This window comes from Suncus etruscus, chromosome 2 (assembly GCF_024139225.1).
Source record: "Suncus etruscus isolate mSunEtr1 chromosome 2, mSunEtr1.pri.cur, whole genome shotgun sequence".
Taxonomy (NCBI): Eukaryota; Metazoa; Chordata; class Mammalia; order Eulipotyphla; family Soricidae; genus Suncus; species Suncus etruscus.
The window spans coordinates 113,509,225-113,531,374 of NC_064849.1; the positions used below are offsets into that span (position 1 = coordinate 113,509,225).

At 38.3% G+C, this 22,150-nt stretch overlaps 1 protein-coding gene and 1 pseudogene across 1 annotated transcript; one reads left to right on the top strand and one right to left on the bottom strand.

The window, feature by feature from the left end:
* Window positions 1–769: 769 nt before the first annotated feature.
* LOC126001846 (proliferation-associated protein 2G4-like) lies at window positions 770–7,256 on the bottom strand (annotated as a pseudogene).
* A 2,798-nt stretch (window positions 7,257–10,054) lies between these two features.
* On the top strand, window positions 10,055–21,788 carry LOC126000945 (granzyme A-like). The gene is made up of 5 exons (XM_049768132.1): window positions 10,055–10,124; window positions 18,186–18,330; window positions 19,082–19,223; window positions 19,440–19,709; window positions 21,627–21,788. Exons 1-5 carry the CDS (start codon window positions 10,055–10,057, stop codon window positions 21,786–21,788), a joined length of 789 nt encoding a protein of 262 aa, XP_049624089.1.
* Window positions 21,789–22,150: the final 362 nt, after the last annotated feature.

Genomic DNA, 22,150 nt, shown 5'->3' on the forward strand with positions numbered 1-22,150 from the left:
TTTTCTCTGGTTCCTAATCTTTCTTTCCAAGGCAGGAAGTCAAAAAATACCTCAAACAGGGTACAAAACCACATTTGCACTTCCCACTCAGGTTTGTAAGATGAAGCACAGGAAAACCCCAATGAAATTGATACTGTTGAGCTTGATTACTTCCTTAGAGCCTTGTGGAATTAAACCCTAAGGTTCTTACAGGGCAAAAATGACTAAAAAGATTTACAAATAAGGATCCATTTGACAGATGAGAATTCCGTGGTAAATGCAGTCTCCAGCTCCTAAAAATGGAAGGGACCTGACCAATTTAGGAAGCTGTTGCCGATGAATAAAAACAATCTGAAGAGCTCCTTTCTATTTTGAGGCCAGATAAAACAATTGGGTCAAGTGGAAAAGGAAGGAATACGCCTCTTAAGTTTTTAGCAGTGGTGGCTACCATAGCCTCCTCCCTGTTCTGTTGTAGGGCCATGAATATTGACCAAGGTGAGAGCAGTAGGAAAAGGCTATGAACAGGGGCTTGAAGACAATGGATTTTTGACTCCTGGTTTTAATATTTAATTTCTCTTTATTATTTAAAGTAGTCTTGTGTGGCTGGGAAGTCTGGCCTCCCAAAGACCATGTTGGAAGAGACTGGGTGGGGGACTGGGATGGGCAGGGACACCCCTGCTCTGATGGCTATCCTGGGTGGAAAAGATGAACTGCATGTCACAGAACCTGGAGGGGGGTAATTGGTGGGAAGGGAATAAGGCAGGAGTTGCAAAGATGGGGAGATGGGACCCACCTCAGTCCCCAGCTTCATTCTCTTCTAATGTTTCCCCACTGGTGGCATTCTCTACAGTCTTAGAGACCTTTTGTTTTTTCTTTTTCTGAGTTTTCTGAACTCTAGAGAAGAGCCTTTAGTTCTACATCCTGGACTTCCATTTCAGACTTATAGAGATCAAAATATTATATTATTATAGGCTCAATATGACCAATGATTATCCTCATGGGGCCACTAGGCATAAGCAAAACTGTAAATTTAAACTGGGCAGCAAATTCACCCTGCTTCTCATAGAAAACATTAAATAGTTGTAGCAGTTCATGTTTGCTGCACTCACCCACACCCATTCAGGCCTTCTTCTCATCTTCAAAACCACTTAAAGTAAATGATTTGGCATCAAAATGCCTTTAAACTTCACTGAAAAAGGCATGTGAAGTTCATTTTCAAGTCATATTGTTTAGAAGGATCTCATTCATGAATCATAGTTTCTGCCCTGCATCCTTGGTCTTCCTTTCTGAGTTGACAAAGACATTCACAGCATATAGTTCATGTACTTCAAATTCAGCTGTTTCATTGTCATTCTTCTGTTGGTTTGTGGGGTTCTGGATAATGGTTTATTTTTTTCCATCAATGGCATGCTGCTTCAATTGATGTGACAGTATACCTTCAATTGGTGTGCAATTAATTGAGTTTGAAGGTTTCTGTCATTTGTGTATTCTGGTTTCCAGGCTTGACAAGGCATAGGGCAGCTTCAGCACAAAGGTGAGTTGTCTTAATAACATCTGCTTTTCACGCTGTTACCTGGGTTCCCTGAATTATCCCAACCACAAAAGTGTGAGCCACATTAGTAATGAAGCCATCCACATAGACCTCAAGATCATTTTTTACCAAGTCAACTTCCTTGAGAATATAATCCTGGTCATTCTTCAAAGGGGAAAAGTAACGCATACAGTTATTTACTAAAATGCTAGTGAGAAAGGCAATACCTTTTTTCATTTCCTTTCCTTTCTTGAAAAATCCCCCCCATTTCTTCCATAATAATAGCATCACCATTCTCACACAAGCTCAGTACAGAGACACCTGAGCTAGAAGCTCCACCAAGGAATGAAGTACACAGTTGGCGATGTCGCCCACCATCTTATACTTGGTCATGACCTGGTCCTCTGTGATAGTCTGCTCTTGCTGCTAGTCTTTGCCTGTTATCTTCCCACCACCACCACCTCTGCAGCCTCATTCTTCCTGACATGAGCCCTGATCATAAATTTTAAATTCTTTTGAAGCTTCTCCTTTTCTGAAGGGGGATCCACTTTTCCCCATCTCCAGCAGCTTCAGGATTTGCCTCTCAAAGATATGTTTGGGTTTCTAAAGAGCTAGGAATTTTCTTCGAATTTCACTATTTTCAAAAAACTTACTACAAGGTTGCCCCATCAGTTGCAATATAAAATATCTAGCATAGGTGAGTTTATAGAGAAAGGAAAGAGATTTGAGGTTACCAAAGACTTGCTTATGTTTAAGATGCTTCTGCTTAAGGGGACTAAAAAGTTTGGGAAATGAATACTGTAAATGTATTTAATGTCACAAATTATATACTTAAAATAATCACAAATTCAAACATATTTTACTAAAGTTTTTCAAAGTCATTATGTCAGTATGCTAGCATATCTCAATTAAATGGTTTTTCAAAATAGAGATGAAATGATGGGACTGCCCCGGGGGGCACAGTGTCTGTCATAAAAAGTTTTCTGCTGGATCTGGAGTCAGAGTAAAGCAAGTAAGCTGTTTGCTTTATACACAGCAGACTTGGGTTTGATTGTGGCACCCCATATGCCCTCCTTGTGCCTGCCAGAAGTTATCCTTGAGTGCAGAGCCAGGAAGTCCTAAGCAAAATTGGATGTGGCCCAAATTCAAAATTCACCAAATAAAAGTTGCCCTAAAGTACAATTTTTATTGAATGTTCTCTCTCTCTCTCTCTCTCTCTCTCTCTCTCTCTCTCTCTCTCTCTCTCTCTCTTTTCATGGCCCCACATGCAGCATTTAAGGTAAGAGTTATCTAGGTCTGGAGATGTGACTCAGTAGTAAAGCAATATGTCTCATATATGTGAGGCCTTAATTTGGTTTCTAGCTTGGGGGAGTTGATAGGCAAAGTTTAATCACAAAGGAAATTATCTTTCTTAGGAAATAACTATCACATCATGGCTAAACTAGACTGTGTCTTCCAGAAATAAAACTAGAATGTTCAGCCATACACCAAAGAGAGGAGGTATGAAAATAAAATAAAACCTACATCCTTTGTGTTTCATTACATATTACTAATCTTCAATATCAGAAATAAAGTAAGCTCTATGTGGGTGACAGAAGTCTGAAATTTTCTATTTTTTCCTCTACTGCCATGTTTCTCCTAATTCTTGATGATAAGATCATTTACAAAGGCTGGAGAAACAATGAAGCAAGTAAGGTGCTTGCCTTGTTCACTGATGATCTGGATTCAGACCTTGATTCCTGAAGCCCCAAGGGCCATGAATAAGACCTGAGCATAAATAACTCTGTGTGAAGAAGAAAGTGGAGGAGAAGGAGGAGGAGGAGAGAAGGAGGAGGAGAAAAGAAGGAAGAAGAAAAGAAGAAGAAAAAGAACTATTTCCAAATAATTTCAATGCTATTCATGAGAATACAGAACTTATATTGATTTGTTTTATATATGCAATTATATAAAATAGGACAAAGGAAGTATAACTTACTTTCCAATTATTTTAATGACAGTTCTTTGCTATCCAAAAGAAATGCATTGACTTTTGAAGATGAAAATCTGCCCTTGGTGTTTATTGCATAATTATGAAAATATTAATTCTATTGCTAGTTCTCATAAATATAAGTCAGATCTACAGAGCAAAAAAAATTTTTTTTGGTTTTCGGGCCACAGCCGTTTGATGCTCAGGAGTTACTCCTGGCTAAGCACTCAGAAATTGCCCCTGGCTTGGGGGTATCATATGGGATACCAGGGGATCGAATTGCGGTCCTTCCTTGGCTAGTGCTTACAAGGCAGACACCTTACCTCTAGCGTCACCTCGCCGGCCCCTACAGAGCAAAATCTTTAAGTGAAAAACTAACAAGGTCATTAAATTGGAGATACATAGATGACTTATTAAGTGGACCCCAGTCAAACAAATACAATTGAATAGACATAGTTCACAGGTTAATCTTGAAGCTTTCACTTCTGAGTGTACTCATTTGTATTTCTAGTGGTAGGTGTGGAAGCCAAAGCAAATTTGGTGTAAAATAATAAGCATATTCCTATAGATACAATCCATATAAATATGTACATATACTTGTCAGAATTCAATAAGACTCACAATTGAGCAAGTATTTTGCATATATCAACCTATTTTATACAGATACTTTTGTGACTAAATGTTATTCTTGATCTAAATATAAACATCAGAACAACCATATACTTGATTCATAAGAATATAAAAACTACAGTTACTTTAAAAATTATTTATTAATTTTATTGAGGTATCTTAACTTGCAAAATTGTTTACTTTATTTATTTTGCATCACATCTTTGACATAGTTGACCATAATACATTTGTTTCTAGATAAGAGAAAGAAAAATTACTGAAAAAAAATAAAAAGAAAAAAGAAAATGAGAAGAAAGGAAGTTTAAAAAAAGAAAGAAATACAAAAGAAAAAGTACAGTAGCAAGCATATTTGTGGAAATTACTGTATCTATAATGAAGTCATAAAACAATGGCAAAAGGTTTAGTAAGCTCTTGATGTTAATTGCCCATGCTTTTAAATTGGTGTGTTCCAATAGGGATGACAGCATCAAACAAAATTAAAAGCACTATTAACTGTTAATGTAGCTTCTAAAGGCATGTTCTCAGCTGCAAGACCTCCCAAAAAGAAAGAGAATGTGGAAGGATGGTGCTCTCATTCACTCCAAAAAACCCTGGTTATATCTGCATATGATATTAGCATAACTGAAATTTGGTGAGATTGGTGTCATCAACGAGAATTATAAAAGGGTACTGAGGCAGACCCACCAGAGAAATGGTGATTTTGGATGGTGGATGCAGCAGAAGTAGCTTTAGCAGGGTGGAACTTTGGCCCACTCTCTGCTCCTGAGATAGCCACCTTTCTGCTATGTGGGACAGTGTACCATGATTTTTCATGGCTTGGTTTACACCTTGTTTGAGAAAAGAGTGAGTCTATAGAGCTGTCCTGATTCAAACATGACATGATATCTACATTTGTGGGAATGGTTATGGCTGCCAGACTTCCTGGAAGAAGGAAGATATGGTAGGAGGGTGCCCAGACTCTCTCCAAAATGCCATGGTGATATTAGCCTTCAAAGTTTGCATATCTAAAGTTTGGTCAGATCGGTGTCCCTAAAGGAAAATCATAGAGAGATAATGAGACAGAGTCATCGGGAAAACAGAGATTCTGGGTGATAGATACAGCAGATATGACTTTGGCCTTTGAAGATGGCCAGCTTTCATGTGGCCTGGTGTACCTATGATCTATCACAGCTTGATTTACATCTTGTTCCAGAAAATAATGAGTTTATGGAGATGGCCCACATTGAACATAGTAATTTAAACTTACAATATTGTTAAATGATTTTTTCTTTCGTTAAATAAATTATTAAAAGAAAATGCATCATAGTTGACATGACTGATCATAATTTATTTGTTTCAGGATGACAGAAAGCAAAATATAAAAAGAAAATAGGAGATCTAAAATTAAAAAAACAACAACAAAGAATTGGAAAAAGAAAATTTCATTAGCAGATATATTCGTGACAATTATTGTATCACCAATAAAGTCATTAATACAATAGCAGAAGCTTTAGTATACTTTTTTTATTCAGGTAGTAGGTGAACTAAAAGAAAAAAAATGTGTGTGAGAGTGTGTGTGTTTGTGTGTGTGTGTGTGTGTGTGTGTGTGTGGCAGTTGTTGTTTGCTAGTCACAGAAAAATATGGAAAAAATTGGAAGGAGAAACCTTTGGCCTAAAAGTGGGGAGCCTCACAACTGAAGTGTTTTGGCATAAGCCCAACTCCAAGCTCCAGGCCTACTAGGTTGTCTGACCCCTTCAACATTCTCTGTGGTCCCAGGAAGAGTTCTTCACCATCATAGTTGTTGCTGTCGGGTTTCTGTAGTTATAGATCCTGGTTTCTATACAGGTCCTATGTTGAAGGCTGTGTGGTGTCTGGCATCTTCTGATTTCCTCTCACCATTAGGTAGCATTGCAAAGAATCCTGCTCTAAAAGCAGACTGTTGCTATTCCTAGGTTGTCATGGTGTCATAAGTACCATCTTTGGAGTAAGTCAATGCCATGGCAGTGATGGCGCCTTTCTTGTTAAGAGTTCTTATTTCTGATGATGGTGTAGGAAACCATGTTTGTTTCTGCAGACAATGTCCACAGTTCAGGGGTGAATGGTCAATGTCTGATTAGCTGAAGTTGAAGCCAGGTCACTATGCCAGGAGCTCAGGATATAAGGTCCCACTGCAGTTAAAATATGCTCCCATCTCTATTAGATATAAACTTGTTTGCATATGTAATCTTTTCCCATTTTAATGTGCCTATGCAAAAAGGAAGAATGACAAAAGGTATTACCAGTGTATATGGGGGTCGAGGTATCAAGACCAACAATCCCAATAAACTTTTTCTTACATGGCCTCTAGACAAAGACTTGTCTAATAGAATTCTGTACTAAACAGATTCTGAAGAGGGGGGAAATTGTTGCTACGTGAGAAGATATTTGGTCACAGATATGCTTATTGGAGAAATGTAATTAAAGAGGTATTCAAAGTAGATTTGTATGTCCTTTTTAAGACTTTTGAATAGACAGGGAAGAGGTAATATCTGGAACCCAGCTTCATCCTGTGAGTTGGTTTTTGGAGTCTAGGGAAGATGGCTCCCGGCAGTCATATATCAGTGAGTGTCCTCAACCACAGGGCTTTTCAGCCACTGAATCCTGTAGCAAGCAAAAGTCTACAGTAGAGGGAGGTGAAGGTAGAGGGGCTGTAGAGAGCGAGTTTTATTCACTAGGGAGGGTCTGGTTTCCCTTTCCCCAAACCCCCAGGATGGCCTGCTAGGCCTTCCTATGACAGTGCAGTATAGGGGTTGGCAGATGGCCACAAAAGCGGTCTTGAGCCATGACAGCCAGCAGAACGTTGTCAAAGACAGCAAAGATGAAGAAATGCATCTGGCCATGCAGCCTCGGTAGGTGATGGCTTTTCTCTGTGCTTGGATGTTGGTCAGCATCTTGAGGGCAGTAGTGGAGGAGAAGCAGATGTCGGTCCAGGACAGGTGGGAGAGGAAGAAATATATGCGTGTGTTGAGGTGGGGGTCGAAGACGGTAGCCAGTACAACTAGCAGAGTCTCCAGCAGTGTGATTAGGTACCTGATCAGGAACACCCCAAAGATGAGGGGCTGTAGTTCCTGCTTCCTTGATAGTCCCAGGAGGAGGACTTTGGAATATTTAGTATGATTTCCCACTTCCATGTGTAGAGGGATGGAGAAAACAAAACAAAACAAAACAAAACAAAACGTACTGTCTAGTTTTCTCAGAACTCAATTTACATGGTTCAAATCCTTTGATCAATATTTTCCATAAAAAAGACATTGCCATTAGTTTTGTACAGAGACTGGAGGGGAATCTTGCCCTTGTCATGTGAAAATAGGAATTTGGCAAAGGTACCATTTGTCCCCTCTCACCTTCTCCCATGTATATATTAGCCCATTGCCTTTAGTTTAATTTAGTTTAATTAGTGTGAGCAACATTTGGTGGGGAGGGGTGAAATCCAGTGTTACTCCTGCCTCTGTGCTCAAAAGTTACTTCTGACAAGCTCAGCGACCATATGGGATTCAGGGATTGAATGTGAGTCAGCCACATGCAGGCAAATGCACTCCCTGCTGTGCTATCTCTCTAGCCCCTAAGTGGGAGCAATTTTGTTTAACAACCCAGATATAGGGGCTAGAGTGATAGCACATACAGCCACCACAGGTTTGATCCCTGGCATCCTATAGGGTCCCCCAAGCCCCAACATGTGTGATCCCTGAGTTTAGAGATTCAGGAATTACTTCAGAGTTTTGTTGGGTGTGGTCCCCAGAACAAACCAAAATTAAAAATAAAAAAATTACCCATTTATAAATAAAGTACTGCATTTGATAATCATTTCTTTCCATTTGATGAGTGGGTTGGCACACAGTCCTTTCAATTCTGATTAAATTTATTTTTGTTCTTTAGGTCACACCCAGCAGTGCTCTGGTCACTCTTGTCTTTGCTTAGGGGGCTATATGGAATACCAGGGATAAAACCTGAGAAAGTTGCATTCAAGGCAAATTCTCACCCTGCTCAGTACACAGTATGTGTCAAGGTATACAATTCAATAATTTAATGTATGTGTCTATTCCAAATGAGCACCAAAACAGTTTGTCTAATAATATGATTTCCTTCAGATAAAACTTGTTTGTTTTTTGGGGACCTTGAAGGGCTTTGCCTTGCATATGGCTGACCCAGGTTCAATTCCCAGCACCCCATATGGTCCCTTGACTATTCCAGCAATGATTTCTAAGCACAGAGCCAAGAGTAACATCTGAGTATCACCGGATGTGCCCCTCCCATAATACAGCAATAACAACAACAAACTCAAAACCCACAAACTTTCCTAGTGATAACTTTTTGTTTGTTTGTTTGTTTTGGGGTCAGACCCAATGGTGTTCAGGGCTTACTCCTGACTCTGCACTCAGGGATCACTCCTGACAGGGTTTGGGAACGCAATGAGATGTTAGGGATTGAACCCAGGTCAGTTGCATGCTCTAGCCTTCTATATTTTAGGGTCTTTGGGGTACACAAAGGAAGGGGATGCATATGGGATGCATGCTGGGAACAGGGGTGAAGGGAGGACAACACTGGTGGTGGGAATGCCCCTGATTCAATGTCACTATGTACCTAAAACATTACTTTGAAAGATTTGTGATTCACTTTGGTCAAAATAAAAATAAAAAATATTTTTAAAAAATAGAAAAAAAAAAGAAGTAAATTGGGAATTAGAGTAAAGTGACATCAACTAAATATTTTAAAATAATTTAGAAGTGACAAGAATTTTTATATTTGTAGAAAGTATCACAGAAGGAATATAAACATTGTAGTCAGAGGTCTGGGTTTAGGTGCTAGCTCTACCTCATATTTATTGTGCCACTCAGGCAAAAAATTTAAAGCTTCTGTCTTTTATATGAGTTAAAGTTTGGCACAACTAATATATCTGTGTAGTTTAATGAGATTTGAAATTTACAGGCAAGAGATAAGTGTGTATGTGTCTGAACAAGTGTTAATGTTCCAGTAAACTGAGGCTGTGGCAGTCCTAAAAATATCATCACTTCAAAGTTTGGTTTCTTTCTATTAAAGTATTCATTGGGTCTAACAGCCCATGACTGATACGAGTTTCATAGCAAGACTCTATTGATTTTTGTTTCTCTCCTGGAATTGGTCTAGTCATATTTTCTATTTAATCTAGCATGAATTGAATATTTTGTAATTCTTCAAGGAGTGATTTATTTCCACTCTAAAATATCTCTGATTTATTGTAGCTAACAGAGGGGACTATCTTTATAAATTTTTTAATCTTTATATTTGTTGTTAGATCTACTATCTCATTTCTAATTTGTGGAGGGTTTTGATAGGTAAATACCTATTAATCCTTCTGATTGCCAATCAGCTTTAGAACTTTATTTTAAAAGTTTGGGGCATACCCATTGGCTCTCAGGCTTACTCCAAGCTTTGTACTCAGGAATCACTCCCAGTAAACTCAGGGAACCCTATATGGTGCTAGGAATCCAACCCAAGTTGGTTGCATACAAAACAAGCCATTACTCTTGGTACTTTGGCTCTGAACCCAGGATTTTACTTTAGAGCTCTAGTTTTAGTCCTAAATAGGTTTCCATTCATGGAAATTTAACATAATATTATTGAAGTGAAAGTTAGAAGTTAGATTCCCTAGGGGATCACCTGAGACATTTTAGAATCTCTTCTTATAAATTATGTCCTAGAGGCACCAAATCTAGCTGCCATCAGTTGCCCTGTGGGATTATAATGCTCTCTCTCAGTAGTCCCAGACAAGGAAAATGTGCTCTCTGGTAGAGTCACTATTCACCATTATCACAAGGTTGTGTTTCATTTCTTTGAAAATGGAAAAAAAAAAAAACCAGAGCAAAAACCACATCCTTTGACTCTACTATATATAAACAACCAGCAACTAAACCAGGTATGCCTTTGAATTGATGTGGGAAAGCCTGCCACAATGAGGAACCCCTGCCTATTTCTGGTGTCTTCTCTCTTCATTCCTACTTTTTTCCTGTTAATTCCTCAAGGTAAGACTTATATTTTTATCAAAAGTAAGAATTTTTATTAATAAGTAATAAATATTTTAATAAGTATACTTATGATTTCTATTATAGACATTTGCAAAAGAGAGCAAGCCTTCAAAGAACTATTAACACTAGTACCTAACTATTCTAAGAGGAGAATTCCTCCCACCAACTCTTATCATCTTTCTTGGACTATAAGTATGCCTTTATTTGAGTGGGGAAAAATCTTCCTTTATTCTTTACAATTCTTTACAAAAGAAAATTTGCTGTTCATTGCTGCCAATTTGTAATTTGAAATATGCACAAAATATAAAGACAACTAGACAAAATACTTTGTTAGGAAAACAACTAATACCTTTCAGAAATTAAATGGTGGTCATTAGCCTTCTATTGCAGAAAATGCAGAGATTACTTTAAAGACAAAAAGCCTAGACATCCATCAAAAATTAAAAATGCTTCAAACTTTTACTATTATTTAACTATGTGTGTGTCCTTGTAAATACATGAAAACATTGGAAATACTCCATTTTGAGATTTTTGAGGATCACCAAAGTACTTTTCATTCTTCACTAATTCTTTTGGGGGAGGGGTAATACCAAGTCAGCATGTCTTGATTGTTGCATATGTGTCGATTTAAAATGCTGTCTAACTCACACGGCATTGCCAACTGGATTGTTCTAGAGACTATCCCTCCTAACATCCAGAAATTTAGGACTTTTGATGTAGGAACAAGTGTAGAGCAAATCCCCAAAATCTTTTTACTTTTGGAGGTATAAATATTAACTAATATAGCAATTGGTCTGGCTAGGAATTCTCAGAATGATTATGTTTTGCCTTGCATCCAAGATAAGGAGCAACACAGAGCCAGAATAGGGTGCATGCCTTTCATTCAGCCAACATGGGCTCAATCCCTGACACCCCAAATGGTTCCCCAGGCCCTGCCAGAAATGATCCTGAGCTTTACTGGGTGTTATCCCCCAAAATAATGTTTAAATATAATTAAAAGAAGGAATAAAAATTGAGTAATGTTATTTTTTAATGTTGCAAAACATTTGGAACCAAAGAGTGGGTATATTGCGTGGTTTAGTATGACTGTTCAACATGTTAAAATATCTACCATGATAATAATAAAAAGAGAGACGATGAGATGATGAAACAATCTAGCCAGATCTTTTCTTCAAAGGAAATAACAGCTTGTCCTACTCTGCTTTGTTTCCTTGTGAGCCCTCATAGCAAAGTAACAACTGAGGCTCTGGGGGAGTATTCCCAGCCCTCCCACACATGACAATACTCTTAATATGAAAGATTCTACTAATATCCCTACCCCAAAGATTATAATTGATTTTCATTCTGATTTGCAACCAAGAATTGTTCATTATTAATTGTTTTAAGTACTACCCTTCTCTATTCTAGGAGTGCTTGATTTTAGAATGATATGTATGATGTGTACTTTTGTTCTGAGATTGGTGCTCACCAAACAGACTTTGCCAAAAAGAGAATTCTGAAATATTGGGTTTTGCAGCTTAACAGACATAAAGATAACCCTTCAGGATCTATCTAAATATGACTCCCACTGGGGGAGAGAAATTGAGCTGTGGGTAAAGTTCTCTTGATTTTTCTAAGTTCTTTTTTTTTTTTTAATTTGTGAAGGCAAGAATGCTTATTCACTATACAGAGATCACTCCACATTGGGCTTGGAGAACCATACTGTGCCGAAGACAAGAACTTACCCACTGAACTATTTCTCCAGCCCAACATTTTTTATTTCTAGAAATTTCACTTCCAAACTCCCTATGTACCATAAGAGCCATTGTAGTGATTCTCTTCCACTTCCTCTTAGTCTCCTCAAACCTTATTTTAAAAAAATACTTATATATCTACACCTTGTTGTAAACTGGGCAGTGAACCCATTTTAGCAATTACAGGAACTATGCCCTATTTAGGGGACCAGGAGTCTCAACGAGTGGTCAAGAGAAATCTTTTACAAGAATCCAATAATATTTGGTATAGAAAGGTGGAGAGCTAAGTTTATCACAAAGGCACTCTGTATGGATGATTAACCTTGTGTTTTAGACCAATAAGTCTCTAGTAATGAATCTCTGCTCTTGGAAAGACATCTAGGAAAATTGACTAAATACAAATTTCTCATAATAGTATCTCTTCTCATCCCTACCTCATTGGAAGGTACCTCAGATTAAACTAGGAAATTCAATCTAGACAATGGAGTTATAGTAGATGGTATTCAGCCTAGTAGATGGTATTCTTTAACAGATGCAGAAAGTACAAAGTTCTTAGAGAGAGACCAGTGAGCTATTACAAGGACTAAGATACTTGCCTGGCATATAGCAGTTCCTGGTTTAATCTATAGCATTGCATATATTGTCTGAGTACCACCAGATATAGCCCTATAAATCCTCAAGCAACTTTAGGGTGGCCCAGGTAATCTCCCACATCACAGAGCACAAGCAGTACCATGGGCATCTGGTCCCAAGCACCATATAGGAGATAAATAAATAAATAAATAAATAAATAAATAAATAAATAAATAAATAAATAAATAAATAAATAAATATCTCTAATAACTCTGGAAAGGTCAAAGTTGAAAGTTATTAGTATTATATTGAATATTTGACAAAAACTATGTTTATAAAGGGCAGTTTACAATTTCTACAGACCCCTCTAATTCCCCAGAGCAGTATTAAACCAGAAAAAGTGGGAAGGTACATAGATTGCTATCATCACAGCTTCTCTTTGATCAGTGCTGCTGGTACAGACCAACACACGACTCTATGCTCTTTGAAAACCCTGAAGCCTGAGTTTATTGGCTGTGACATATTTGTGGTCTGACAATGCTCTTGCCCATGCTTCCTCTCGAAGTTGGTACAGTATGTTTTGTCTTTGTAAAAAGGCTTCAAGTAGACCTCTTCAGGGTGAATACTGACATGATAGTTTTTAAATAATTTTTATTGTGGCCAATGTGAATTACAAACCTTTCACAGTTATATTTAAGGTACATAGTAACAGTGAATTAGGGCCATTCCCACCACCAGTATTGTCCTCCCTCCATCCCTGTTCCCAGTATGCACCCCAAACTTCACTCCTTTGCTCCCTGGACTGCTACTGTAACAGATCTCCTTTGTTTATAGCTTTTGGTAGATTGAGTATCAATTCTGTTGCCATTGACTTTGGGTTTGGAGTTTAGGTCTGATCATTTTTATTTTTATTATTTCCACTCAATTTCATGCAACTGCTTGTTCCTGGTACCATCCACTTCCCCTCCCCCTCAATTTGTGAGGCCGAGTTCTGTGGTTCTATTGAAACAAACAAAAAAAGAAATAAATCTGGGAGGAGTCCATCTAGAAGCTAAAAATATCAATTTAAAAGAAGAAAGGGAAAAAAGAAAAAAATCAAAACAAAACAAGCAATGCCCAATAAAACTCACCAGCAACAAAAAAACAACAAGAAAGGAATAGAAAAGAAAAAAATGAAGGGCTAGTGTGGCAAGGTTTTGTGGTTTGTTTTTTTCGTTTTGTTTTGTATTGTTTTGCTGTTGTTGTTGTTTTTTGTATAAGCACAGTAAGTATTGAAGTATTGGGGAAATTAGAAAGGGAATTCCCTTGGCCCAAGAGATACAGGGTTTCTTCACCTTTGAAGTATACTGTCATGCTTAATGTCATGTCATCCAGACATGCTCATTATTGAACCCCAAGGTCTTTTTATGATGTCGGGAAACATTCTGCTCAGTTGTAGATGAGAAAACCATTCCTCTGTTATAAAAATCTTGTTTTTTTTGCACAGGTCATAGGAAGCAGTCTAGGATATAATCTTTTTTTATGGTTCTAGAAGTTCTGCTCCATCAAGGTTGTTGTAATCAGTCTTCTATTATTAGTGATCTCTTTTTTTTTTTTTGCACAGATCCTAGGAAAAAGCCTAGAATATAGTCTTTCCTATATGGTTCCAGAAGTTCTACTCAGTCATGGCTGTCAAAGTCAGACCTATGGAATTAGAGATTTTGGTTTTGTACAAATCCTAGGCCAAAGCCTAGGCTAAAGTCTTTCTTATTGGTCCCAGGAAACGTTTTATCCAATTGCAGTTGTTATCTATCCAGTCTTCTGTTATTAAGGATCTTGGTTTTTGCCCAGAACAAAGGACAGAGTATCTTCTGATTTCTTCTGACCATTAGGTGATGAAGTAGGGCAACCTGCCCTTAGATTAAGTTGTTGCTGTTTCCTCATCCACAGGATGTTGTATCAACCTGGTGCAAGTTGGTGCCAGAGTGGTATTGGTATTAGGAACTTCCTGGGGGGGAGTTTGGTTCTTGATGCTGTTGCAAGGTACTGTGTTGATTCTGTGGTTGTTACCTGGGGTTTGGGGTTCGACAGTCACTGCCTGATCACATGGCCTTTGTAGTGAGAGGTTGAATAAACACCTGTTTGCTCTAAACCACTGTTTCTGTTGCTGCCAGTTTCTTTATGGTATAAAATATAGTTAAGGATTTGAATTTCCTCTCTTCCGCATGATTTGATTGCTTCTCCTCACTATACCCTGGTACCTATGGCGTTCAGAGTTTCTACCATTTAGACCTTTGTGTTTCTTCATGGCGTATTGTATGTATATATGGTATATATTCTAGGTACCTCAAATAAGTGATATCATTCTGTATTAATCCTTCTTCTTCTGGCTTACTTCATTTAACATAATATTTTCTAGTTCCATCCACAGTTTCATAATTGTGTCCTTGCTTGCTGCTATGTAGGATTCCATTGTGCATAAGTACCACATCTTTATGATCCACTCATCTGTTATTGGACATCTAGGTTTATTTCAAATCTTGGCTATTGTGCTGAGTGCTGAAATTAATAGTGGTGTGCATTCATATTTTTAGATTAATGTCTTTCTATCTTAGGGATAGATACCCAGGAGTGCAATTGCTGGGTCATATGACAGCTCAATTCTGAGTTTACTGAGCACCCTCCATTTGTTTTCCATAAGGGTTGGACCAGGCAACATTTCCACCAGTAGTGGATGAGAATCACTTTCTTGCCACATCCCTGCCAACAGAGATTGATCCCATTATTTTTGATGTGTGCCATTCTCACTGGTATAAAGTGGTACCTCATTGTTGTCTTGATTTGGATTTCCCTAATGATGAGTGTTGGTGAACATGTTTTCATGTGCCACTTGACCATCTGTACCTTATTTCATTTATTCATTTCTTCTCCCCATTTTTCTATGCTTTATTAGGTTTTGTGGAGTTAAAAATTCTGAGTGTTTTGTATATCCAAGATACCAACACTTTATCTGATGTGTTGAGTGCAAAAACTTTTTTCATTCCATTAGCTGTCTTCTAGTTTTAACAAGTGTTTCTTTCACCATGCAGAAACTTTTTAGTTTGATGTAGTCCCACTTATCTAGGTTTGATGCTATAGATCTTGCTATTAGCATTCTATCATCAAAGACTTTTTTGAGGTATAATTATTGAAGTGATCTGCCTATTTTTCCCTCAATAAACTTTATAAATTTGGGTCTGATTTCAAGGTCTTTAATGCATTTTGAATTGACTTGTGTGAGGTGTGAGGTATAAATCAATCTTTAGTTTCTTACAGGTGGTTATCTAGTTGTTCCAACACCATTTGTTGAAGAGACTGTCTTTGTTCTATTTCAGATTCTTAGCTCCTTTATCAAATATTAGTTGACTGTATATTTGGGAATATGTCACTGGATATTCTATTCTGAACCATTGGTCTGAGACTTTGTTCCAGTAGCATGCTGTTTTGATCACTATGGCTTTATAATAAAGCTGTAAATTAAGTAAAGAAATGCCACCCAGTTTCTTGATTTTTAGTATGGATTTGACTAACCTAGGTCTCTTGTGGTTCCATATGAATTTTATAAATGATTATTCTAAGTCCTTAAAAATGATGTCTAAATTTGAATAGTGATTGCATTGATTGATTCTATATGGTAGTTTAGATAAGAGAGTCATTTGATGATGTTGATTCTTCCTACTCATGGGAAGTTCTTCCAATTCCTTAGGTCCTCTTTAATTTCTTTCTAAATTGTTTTGAAGTTTCATGGTATAGGTCTCTCCCTTCTCTTGTTAAGTTGATTCCTATGTACTTCATATTTTAGATACTATTTTAAATGGGATCTATTTCTTAATCTCTTTCTCCTCTGCTAACTTTGTGCAAGTTAGATTATATCCCAAGACATGGTCTATTCTAGAGAAGGTTCCATGTGCACTTGAGAAGTATGTGTATTCTGCTTTCTGAGAGTGTGGGGCCCTGTATAAGTTCATTAGTCCTAGTACTTTTAGTTTCTCATTTAGGGTTCTTATGTCTTTGCTAGTTTTCTGCGTGGTGGATCTGTCTAGTGGTGATAATGGGGTATTGTAATCACCTACTACTATCACATTTTCTTCCATATATTTCTCGAGGTTTGTGAGCAAATGCCTTACATATTTTGCTGGCTCTATATTTGGTGCTTAAATATTGATCAGAGTTAGTATTTCTAGGTCTAATGTTCCTTTGATCAATAAGTAGTGTCCATCTTTGTCTCTGAGCACTTTCTTGACGTTGACTGCAATATGGTCTAATATAAGAATGGCTGTCCCAGCTATTTTTTCCATTGGTTCGAATAATTGATTTCCATCCCTTTATTCTAAACTCTATCCTGTACTTTTAGGTGTATTTCTTGCAGGCAGCAGATATCTGGTTTTTGTTTTCTGATTCAACACTCTACTCTGTGTCTTTTAATGGGGAAATTTAGTACTTTGACATTTAAGGAGATTATTGACAGAGAGGTTTGCTGTGCTATTAAATTGTGTAGAGTTATTGTTGTTACAATTGGGTATTTGGGTTGTGTAATTCATCTATGACTAGTGCATTTAGGGTCAGTTTGGTTAGCACAAATAGTTCAAGTTCTTTTTTTGTCTGAGAATGTTTTTAGTCCTCCCACATATGTGAATGAGAGTTTTGCCAGATAGTGGACTCTAGGCTGGAAATTTCTTTTATTCGGTAGTTTAAATATGTCATTCCATTGTCTTCTTGTTTGAATTATTTCAAATGGGAGATCTGATTTGATTCTTATGTTCCTTCCTTCGTACTTGATAGTTTTTTTTTATCCCATATTGCTTTAAAGAATTCATCTTTTTATTTCCATTTGGATTACTATATGTCTTGGTTTTGGTCTACTAGGTCTATTTTATTTGGAACTCTTTCACCTGTTGGATTTCTACAAATAACACTTTCCAGAGGGTGGGAAAATTTCTGCTATTATTTCTCTCATTACTTGTTCTTTCACTTTCCCTTTTTTCTCCCCTTCTGGTATTCCTTCAATTCTTAGGTTATTTTCTTTATCTGTTCATTAAGTCCCCTACATTTTCTTCCAATGTTTTGTCTCTCATTTCTTTGTTGACTTCTTTGTTGTTCTGTCTTGTATATTGTCTTCGAGTCAACCATAGATTCTCTATGTGTGTAATCCTGCTACCGTGGCTTGCTAGCATGTTTTTTAGTTCCTTTAGTTTGGTTTGTATGGACTCTCACATCTTCTGATAGAACACTTCTTTGAGTTGGATGAATTGCTTATCTATGGATTTAATTTCTTTGGTTAGTGATTCTTTAAATTCCATTGCTAAAACATTAAATGCCAATTTTAGGTCTTCATCTATTAAGTTCACCCATTTTGGAGGACTTGGAAATCTGTTAGAATTTCTCTCCATATCTCCAGCTGGTGATGCCTTCCTTAGTTTTCCCATTATTCCTTGCATAGGAGGGTTTGGGGTGCTAGAATTTCAGAAGTATTTTTTAAAGTAGTCTATGGCAGCCAGAGACCTCTTCTGCTCTGCAGCATCTAAGCAGTGTGATGGCAGCAACCATGCAGAGGTTGAGCCCTTCTATCAAGTCTCCCTCTTCCTCTTGCACCTGTGGTATGGTGGCAGAAGACCTTCTCTGCCCTGAGGCACCTGAGCAAGGTGATGGCAGTGACCATGCAGAGATTGATCCCTGCTCTCTTGTTTCCCTCTCTCCTAGATACTAACTTGACTTGCCTTTTACTTTGGAACAGGTTTCTGTGGACAAATAATTGGTGGCCACGAAGTCACTCCTCACTCAAGACCCTACATGGTTCTAATTAAAACAGACAAGAAAAAGATTTGTGGTGGAGCTTTGATTGAAAAGAACTGGGTGTTGACAGCTGCTCATTGTACCATGTGAGTGCTTGAGTTTTAAAAAGTGTTTCTGGACACATGCTAATTAAAAAAAAGTTTATTGAAGTACCTCAAAATTTATGGGAGGCCTATGCATCTTTAAAAAGAACTTAAATGTTTGAGAGCTTGTATTACCCCAACAGGAAGATAAAACCAGAACAGACCTCAAAGAACAAGACCAATGGGGAATCTTCAATGAATTTCCATAAGTTCTTGGACATTTTACCCTTTCTCCAATGATGGCCTCTCCAAACTTGTTTTCCTCTTGTGATTCCACTTTTCAACTGATTTACTCATAGTCTCTTGCTGTGGCTCCCCCATTTGTGCAGTTTTGTCCTAGCCCCTGAGTAATCCCTGAGTGTCACCGGGTGTGGCCCAAAAACCAAAAAAAAAAAAAAATTAAATTAAATTAAAACACTCAGGGGTTACTCCTGGCTATGCTCTCATAAATTGCTCCTAGTTTGGGGGACCATATGGGACGCCAGGGGATTGAGCCGCAGTCTGTCCTAGGCTAGTGCGGGCAAGGCAGATGTCGTAACCGCTTGCGCCACTGCTTATGAATCAGGGGTATATCTAGAGTGCATGGTTTCCATGTCTTAGGGCTAGGCCCAGATTTGATGCCAAGTACACAGAATAAAGAAAAAGTGTACAGGTTTTCTTCTCATGCCAGCTTTCCATGAAACTGATCTGCCTGTAATGAGATCCTGCTCCTTCTAAGAACAATTCCAGTTAAGAGCACTTTGTTTCTTTTTAGAAACAACAAGACCCAGATCATCCTTGGGGCTCATGCACAGAACAAAAGTGAACCAGGAAGACAGATAATAAATGTTAGGAAAAAGATCCCCTACCCATGCTATGATCAAAGCACACATGAAGGCGATCTTCAGCTTCTGCAGGTACCCACCTTGGATTGTGCCTTCCAATCATTTGACACCAATCCATTACAGTATATCTTAAAATCTGGTCACTTATCTGCAAGACTCTTTTGGTCACCTATGTAGCTACATATCATGGCTACATAAAAAGGCCTCTGACTGTTGGACTAGAGTTTAATTTTAAATGTAACTTTGATTTATCATGTTCTATTAACACTTTATGCTTATTTCCCACAGCTGAACCAAAAAGCAACAATTAATAAAAATGTGCGACTCATTCATCTACCAAGAACTTGGAATGACCTGAAGCCAAACACAAAGTGTCGAGTTGCAGGATGGGGAAGAACTCAAAACAAGTCCCCGATGTCTAACACTCTGAGAGAAGTCACTGTCCTGGTCATAGACAGAAAAGTTTGCAATGATCCAAAGCACTATAACTACAATCCTGTAATTGGGCTAAACATGTTTTGTGCTGGAAACCTCAAAGGAGGAAATGATTCATGCAATGTAAGTGAAATAGGATCCTACTACTATCTTTCTATCAGTAAATTATAAAAATAGAGAAAAATGTCATAATATTAGCTTTACACAGTCTAGTGTTATTTTGGTTTGGGACCACAACTAGTTGTGTTCATAACTTACCCTTGGTTCTGCACTCAGGAAAATACTTCTGACCAACTCAGGGGACCTTATGGGGTGCTGGAAGCCAAATCAGTTGCTTACAAGGCTCACACCTTACCTGCTATACAATCTCTCTGGCCCCAAATCCTAGTACCTTTTTGTTGTTTTGGGGCAGCCACACCCATCAGTGCTCAGGGGTTGCTACTGAGTAGCTCTGCATTCAGACATAACTTCTGGCATTGCTTAGGAGACCATATGGATCGCCAGGGATCGAACCCCAACCAGTTGTGCACAAAGCAAGTGCCTTACCTTCATTATTGTCCCAAGTCCTATAACTTTTTGAAAAAAGGGGACCAAAGTGATAGTAAAGTGTTTAGGATGCATGTCTTGAAAAGAGTTCCCTCTGGTTTGACCCCCAGAACCCCATAATTCTCCCTAGACAACTGTTGGGTGTGACTCTTGAGGCTCCTCAAGCACTGAAGAAGTGACCTAAATTATTCCAGCACCACAGAGTCCAATCAGAACCACATTTCCAGACCCTTGCATTGAACCACTGGCTCAGTTGACTGACTATCACAGAAGACATAAGGGGTCCTCAGGCCTCCTGAGCACTGTAGAGAGATCTGCCTCCCCTGCAAAACACTAGTTAAATAATGTTCTGAAGTCAAGCTTGTTCATAAAAATATCGCAAGCTTTAAGTTTATTCTTATGTCTCTGATAATATAATTAGAAGCTGAGGGACTATTTTTATATTAACTTACATAAACCAAAACTATGGTAACACACAGGAGCACTGGTTATGGTTCCTTTAGAACCTTCACTATCTTTTTCCCACCATACCAATTCCCTCAAAATTCCTTGATCTGAACTGTGTGTCATTGCCTAAGCCAGGCTCCTGGACTCAAGCTCACAACTTCCCAGCACAGAGCTCCAACCCTGGAAAACTCTCCAGGAAAATGCAGTGTGGTTTGTAACTGCATTCCCTCCTCGAACTCTACCTCACTGCCTGGGAAATCTTTAGGGAAACATGATGGTGGTGCGTGCAGATAAGGGGTTACCAGGCAAATGAGTCAGTTCTGCAGATGCCTCCTTCCACAGACCCAGCTCCAGCCCAGCCACTTGGAGCTCTCCCCTTTCCAGGCCAAAATTGGCTTATGAGCATATCAATGTGTGCTTCCAGCAAGACTCGACTTCTGAAGGGCCACTGCAGTGAGCAAATCAATCCTGGCCCCATACCTTAAATACATGCAAATTTACTGATTCTAGAATTCTACTAGGAAATATAAGGATGCACTGAGAATGAAGGATAATACTGCAACTTATAGCAAAGTGGCATCTCTCTGCCATGGAGCCAGTTAATTTACAGGTATTGTTATCCTGATCTTCCAGAAGCCTCCATCCCAGTCCCTGTGCTGAAAGGAGACATTTCCAATGTCCCCCATTGGAAAGCAGGACAGGGTTGTCCTGGTTCTGTTTCTTTAGGAAGACAATTATCTACTGAAAAAAAGTGAAATTAAAATTTTCTCTTTGCCTTGATATTCCATCTGCAATTGACTATTTTGTCCCTCAAGTAAGTAAGCCACTTGAGAAAATGGCCAATAAATAGGAAGACTTTCTTTCTAAAGCAGAAATATTACCTCAAAATTAGTAGATAACAAAACAATAATCAATGAACCAAATAACCTTGTTTTAAAATATTCACAATCATTTTCATATTTGAAACACTCATTTTCAGTGACACTATTTGCATCTAGTTAGTGGGCATGTGAAATACTGATGCCACCACTGCTTTTGTCTTCCCAGGGTGATTCTGGAAGTCCTCTGATATGTGATAATATTTTCAGGGGCATCACTTCCTTTGGCTTGAAAGGGAAATGTGGAACCCCTCAGGGACCGGGCATCTATACTCGTCTCTCAAAGAAGTACACAGACTGGATCATTACAACAATGAGGGGGTTTGTGTAGATAGTACTGCTGCTGTACTATCATTTTGGCCCTCATGGGTCATTTCATTTCATTTGCTATCACTTAATTATATAAATAAAATCCATTTGTATGACTGCACTCCTTCCTCTGCTCTAATTTTATTGTGTAGATATATTGTAGTATAAGGCAAGTGTTGTAGGTAGACTGAATGCCTAAAGAAGCTGGCAAGAATTTACACCATCCCTGCACAGATTGTTCAGTCCTGCCAACTGTCTGGCTGCACCTGAAACTTGCAGCCATGTACATGGAGCACATGTTTGGAGCATAAACTGGTCTCTGCCATCAGATTTTTCAGGGAGCCAGGAAATTCTTAGGCAGGCACAAGGTTTGTAGCTTCATGG